Consider the following 6,000-nt stretch of genomic DNA (forward strand, 5'->3'; position numbering starts at 1 on the left):
GAAAATAATAGCTGCCCCTGCGACTCCCAGCGTGTTTGACCTAATCAACAGTACAAAACCAAAGATATTGATCTGTTTTAAGCAATTGTGTCATCGTGTTGACCATAAACATATATACTAACATCACCAATCTGAGGTAAAAAAGGACGTGTAATTCCCCCCCCCCAATTCAATGCGGTCAAAACGTCAGCTTGTGTAATGTTGTCCACACAACATATTGTCCACACATCATGGAAAGCAGCGAAATTAACCAAATTTCTATTTAGTGGAATAATCCAAAACACAAATGGATTAATAGTCTCAATTGCTTTACTGACAATAATGCAATATTGAACTAACTCAGATGTTGCAATCTACACATGTTTGATATTTAACATTAGCTACAGGGGGTAGTCGTTGAAAGTCCAGCATAGATGAACAGCCAACGTGTTGATGATGCAATTTAGCTACTCTAAAAGGGCAAAGGTGATGCAGTAGCACGGGAGTGCGCAGTCTTCTCAAATGTGAAATGTATAAGTTCTCCACACTCGAGAATGCCCTCGAAGAACTCACTCAGAGCATGGGAGTATGCATGTTGAGAATCACCCACAGGCACGCAGTCTAATTAGAAATGTGATGTTATTTTTTCATCTTCATTCCGAACAAATAAAATACAAATGTTATTTGTCACAGGCTTCAGAAACAACAGGTGTAGACTAACACCGAAATGCTTACTTCCCAACAATGTAGAGAGAAAGATTTTTTAAATTATAGAAAATAGTTATAACACAAGGAATAAATACACAACTTATTAGTAAATAGACAGCTACGAAAAATATAGATGAAAACTGCATTAGTAAATAGTATGGTCTGCAGCTTATCATGAGATATTGTAACTCTTGGGACTTAACATTCGAGATTGTGCACCGGCTGTTGTTAACAAAGAGTCTCACCTCCCCATATTTTCAGGTCATTTATTTAAATCACAAAGCTCATATGCCTTTACTGTGGTGGAGGGACATTCTCAGCAACAAAAGAGCGATCAAATTCAGATCCTACATATGTACAGTATATAAAGGTATGATGTGTTAACAACGTGCTTCTACACCTGCATTGCTTGCTGTTTGGGGTTTTAGGCTGGGTTTCTGTACAGCACTTTGAGATATCAGCTAATGTACGAAGGGCTATATAAATAAATGTGATTTGATTTGATGTGAAAGTTGCCTGAACCACAGCAATTACCATTCTCTGTCTCTGAATGACTGACCTCTCCTCTCTGCGTCTACACAGGCAGCAGTCTTTATTTCATGTCCTGTCTGCCTATTCAGTCTACAACACGGTGAGTTTGTTTTAGTCTTCCCTCAGTCATAAATAATGTCAATATTTACGTAATGTTTGCATCCAGATTCAGCCCAATGTTCAGAAATTAACTGCTTCATAACACTAAAACTAGTGGCAACTGAGCTGCCTCCAACTATAAGGAGATGAAACCTGGACAAATTTAGCCTGGTGATCAATGTGACATTGTTGGACCTCTAACCTCTGACCCTGTAGGAGGTGAGCTACTGCCAGGGCATGAGCCAGGTTGCTGCCTTGCTGCTGATGTACATGAACGAGGAAGACGCCTTCTGGGCCCTGTCACAGCTACTGACCAATCAGAAGCATGCCATGCACGGTGAGCTGACCAATAAGATACCATGTAAACATTGGTTGAATCAATCAGATATGTCATGCATGGTAGTCCGACCAATCAATGATAGGAATCAGCTACATTACCAGTGGAATAATATATGAATATGTAATAAAATCTTAATAAAGATATGGAATTGACTAGTCAGTACATTCTGTTATGGAGTTCTAGCCACAAGATGTACCTGTGTGTTTACACAACTTAATAAAGCAGTCGAATCATACACTTTCTCTCTCATTCTCCCTCTAAGGTTTCTTTATTCCTGGGTTTCCCAAACTGCAGCGCTTCCAGGCGCACCATGATCAAATTCTCTCCAAACTCATCCCCAAACTGAAGAAACATCTGGTTAGATCAGTTTTTTAAATGTTTTATTAACCCATCGACTAACTCCCCCCCCTCTTCGGAGGACACATATCTTGTTTCTTTTTTTACAGCTTTTCTGCTACACATACATACGTTTTACATAGACATTTTACATGTCATTTTTCATACATTATTTGACATAGATCACTGTTTAGGTTGCCTTCACACACACACACACACACACACACACACACACACACACACACACACACACACACACACACACACACACACACACACACACACACACACTACGTAATGGCATTATGTTTCATAATAGTGAGATTATTACAGTAATTGCATATAGTTACATTGAAATTCGTGTTACTGTGTAGAACTGACCGTCGTTCTTTCTACCCGTCTTCCATCTCTCTCTCCCTCTTTTTCTCTTTCTTCCTCCATCGCCTCTCTCTTTTTTTCTCTCCCTCCGTCCCTCCCTCCCTCTGTCTCTCTAGGACAGGGAGCAGATGTCCTGTGGGATCTACAGCACTAAATGGTTCCTGCAGTGTTTCATTGACAGGGTGAGAGAAAGTGTGTTTTAAAGGACCGTTGCCATTTTTAGCCGATTTAAATCATTCTTCCTTTTTATTGGCCCGTGACAACCAAGAACTCTTCTCCTTAAAAGGTACAATCTGGGATCTGGGATTGCTGACAAACGATTGGCATATTATAACTTTTAGCAGAGGAGAAAGTAGACAAAGAATTGATGCCGTGAGCCCCATATTCACCAACAATAATAAACTTCAAATAGCAGAATTGCAATTGTATTCATGGACGTTCATTAATTTCAAATGATTACAACTTCAAGCAGGGTGAACTTACAAAGTAAAACTTATTTCAGCCTTTATTAGCGTTGTTAACTGCGTATAAAGGGAACATAACCTATGCATAATCACGAGGCTTAATAACTACTCAGTGTGTCCTCGACTCTGTTCATACACACAATCCTGTGGCTCTGGTAGTTTGGAGAGAGACAAGCTGCTGTCAGCGCTTCTCAGTCCCGCTGGAGCTCACCACAGAGATGGGGCTATGGGCTGGGGCTGTGGGTTAGGAGGGACGCCACCAATCCCCCCTCACTACCACTGGACTGGAGGCAGGAGGGGAGGGAGGAAGAGAAAGATGAAGACAAACAAAGACTTAGCCTAGTAATCAATGATTATGTCATGGATCAATAATGGTAATTTTAGGGATGACAAGCCTATGTGTTTACATATAGGAAAACAATCTTACTAATGTATAGTGTGTGAACTCATGACTTCTGATTTCAAGAATAGTTTTACCGCTTTGTGAATGGGAAATGATGTTTCTTGGAAGTCAGATCTTTTTTTCCCTCTCTTCATAGACCCCGTTCACCCTGACTCTACGTCTGTGGGACATCTACATTCTGGAAGGAGAGACAATCCTTACCGCCATGTCCTACACAATCCTTCGAATATTTAAGAGTAAGGAGTGCATCTACCTTTAACAAGAAGCCTTTTAGCTACTTTAGCCTATTAGCTATTAGCTACTCATTACATAAGTCTTTGCTAATACAATATTGCTTGTGTCTCTGTTAGAGCAGCTATAATTCCAATGATGTTGACTCCTGTCCTGTTTGCTGTATCTGTGTGTCATCAGAGCGTCTCCTGAAGATGAATCTGGAGGACCTGAGAGAGTTCCTTCAGGACAAGATCGGCCTGTCGTTCCTCTACAGCGATGACGTCATCATCGATCAGCTGCAGGCCTCCATGGCGGAACTACGGAAGATGAAGCTGGACCTTCCACCCCCAGGTAGCACACTGCTTAGCTGATTTATGTGCTGTTGGACAAGGCTAACAATTTAACATCAGTAGAAAATGCAGAGGCCAAACATCTCCTGAGGGGTTGTGAATGAGCTTTCCCTTGAGGAAAGAAATTAGGTCATATAATGACCATTTGATACTGGTTAGTTAGTTGTGGGGTATTTTTGAAAGATGGTACCCATAATTACCATTTAATGTTTAAGCATAAACCAGGTAAACACTTAATTACCAACTGATACAGAACTGTAAATCAAAGCATAGTTCCTATAATTTACCTCAGTTTTAATGTTCCTGTGTTTTATTTCTAGCCAAGCCAGAGGAACTGCCACGGAAGGTCCTGGGTTTGGAGCTACCTGTTCTGCTCACCCCTCTCAAGCCCCCCAGGGGAGTCACCTCTGACCCGGGTACCAAACGACCAGGAGCAGGGCCTATGGGTCTCCACATCATCACCCACCAGCCAGATGTCATCTCCCAGGACAACAGCCCCTCTAAGGAGGCAAGGAAGGACAAGGAAGCTCTAAATAGGGAGGAAGAGGAAGATGAGGAAGTCCCTCTTCCATCTCCAGACCCCATTCTCATCCACACCATCCAAGCTCAAGTGACCCCCGATGGGCCTCCCCAGGCTGGGGCTGGACCACCACCTTATGAGCCACCAGGGAGCAATGAGCACAATGTTATGGGACATTCTGCCATTCTTATGCCACTCCACAAAGAAATGAGTGTTAAGAGCTCATTTGGTCCAGTGGCTTTACCAGAGACACAGGCCGTAGTTCAACAGGGTACAAACACACCTCCACAAATCCCCATGGAGGAGCCGACCCTGACTCCCCCTTTATCCCTTAGCCCTCCACAGCCACCCTGCAGGGTCCCCCGGACTCAGTCAGCACCCTTAGCCCAGGCTTCCCGGCGGCCTATGTGAGAGTGAGAGCCTATCGGTGGGGGTGGGGGAGAGAGCGGAGGATGGGTACCTGGCCAGGCTTCTGGAGCAGGCCTTGGCTCTGCCTAAACACAGGGCCCAGACAGGAGACAAAGGAGAGCCAGAAGGGCCAGTTCGATTCTAGAGCATTGCAAAGCATTCTAAGTTCCCCCCTGTTGTCTACAAAACAGACATTGCAGAAAAACGGTGTTATGTTGTAGGAGAAGCTGCCATAGTGGAGTTCCAAGGGACAGTGCCACATTCTCTCCCATCATAGTGAAAGCATTACAGCTTACTTAATTTGAGTAGTTTTGTAATATTTTAACAATGGACATTATGTTTGCTTAGATAGCCTCTGTAAAATATTTTCTAATATAGTCTTATTTTAGTAAAGTTTTATATTTGTATGTGGACACCTGCTTGTCGAACATCTCATTCCAAAATCATGGGCATTAAATAAATATGGAGTTGGTCCCCCCCTTTGCTGCTAAAACAGCCTCCACTCTTCTGGGAATACTTTCCAATATACACTGCTCAAAAAAATAAAGGGAACACTTAAACAACACAATGTAACTCCAAGTCAATCACACTTCTGTGAAATCAAACTGTCCACTTAGGAAGCAACACTGATTTGCAATACATTTCACATGCTGTTGTGCAAATCGAATAGACAACAGGTGGAAATTATAGGCAAATTAGCAAGACACCCCCAATAAAGGAGTGGTTCTGCAGGTGGGGACCACAGACCACTTCTCAGTTCCTATGCTTCCTGACTGATGTTTTGGTCACTTTTGAATGCTGGCGGTGCTTTCACTCTAGTGGTAGCATGAGACGGAGTCTACAACCCACACAAGTGGCTCAGGTAGTGCAGCTCATCCAGGATGGCACATCAATGCGAGCTGTGGCAAGAAGGTTTGCGGTGTCTGTCAGAGTCCAGAGCATGGAGGCACTACCAGGAGACAGGCCACTACATCTGGAGACGTGGAGAAGGCCGTAGGAGGGCAATTACCCAGCAGCAGGACCGCTACCTGCTCCTTTGTGCAAGGAGGAGCACTGCCAGAGCCCTGCAAAATGACCTCCAGCAGGCCACAAATGTGCATGTGTCTGCTCAAACGGTCAGAAACAGACTCCATGAGGGTGGTATGAGGGCCCGACGTCCACAGGTGGGGGTTGTGCTTACAGCCCAACACCGTGCAGGACGTTTGGCATTTGCCAGAGAACACCAAGATTGGCAAATACGCCACTGGTGCCCTGTGCTCTTCACAGATGAA

General features: G+C 43.7%; 1 protein-coding gene across 1 annotated transcript in view; it reads left to right on the top strand.

Annotated features, from left to right (window-relative positions):
- Positions 1 to 6,000, top strand: part of LOC135505993 (USP6 N-terminal-like protein) — a 41,279-nt gene extending 35,279 nt beyond the window's left edge. Inside the window, exons 8-14 of the mRNA XM_064925316.1 lie at positions 1,270 to 1,318; positions 1,534 to 1,654; positions 1,920 to 2,014; positions 2,488 to 2,553; positions 3,375 to 3,474; positions 3,650 to 3,802; positions 4,122 to 6,000. Of these exons, the coding sequence (XP_064781388.1) occupies positions 1,270 to 1,318; positions 1,534 to 1,654; positions 1,920 to 2,014; positions 2,488 to 2,553; positions 3,375 to 3,474; positions 3,650 to 3,802; positions 4,122 to 4,732 (1,195 nt within the window). The 3' untranslated portion in view covers positions 4,733 to 6,000. The remainder of the gene's footprint in view (positions 1 to 1,269; positions 1,319 to 1,533; positions 1,655 to 1,919; positions 2,015 to 2,487; positions 2,554 to 3,374; positions 3,475 to 3,649; positions 3,803 to 4,121) is intronic.

Source organism: Oncorhynchus masou, chromosome 2 (genome assembly GCF_036934945.1).
Source record: "Oncorhynchus masou masou isolate Uvic2021 chromosome 2, UVic_Omas_1.1, whole genome shotgun sequence".
In the NCBI taxonomy this organism is placed as follows: domain Eukaryota; kingdom Metazoa; phylum Chordata; class Actinopteri; order Salmoniformes; family Salmonidae; genus Oncorhynchus; species Oncorhynchus masou.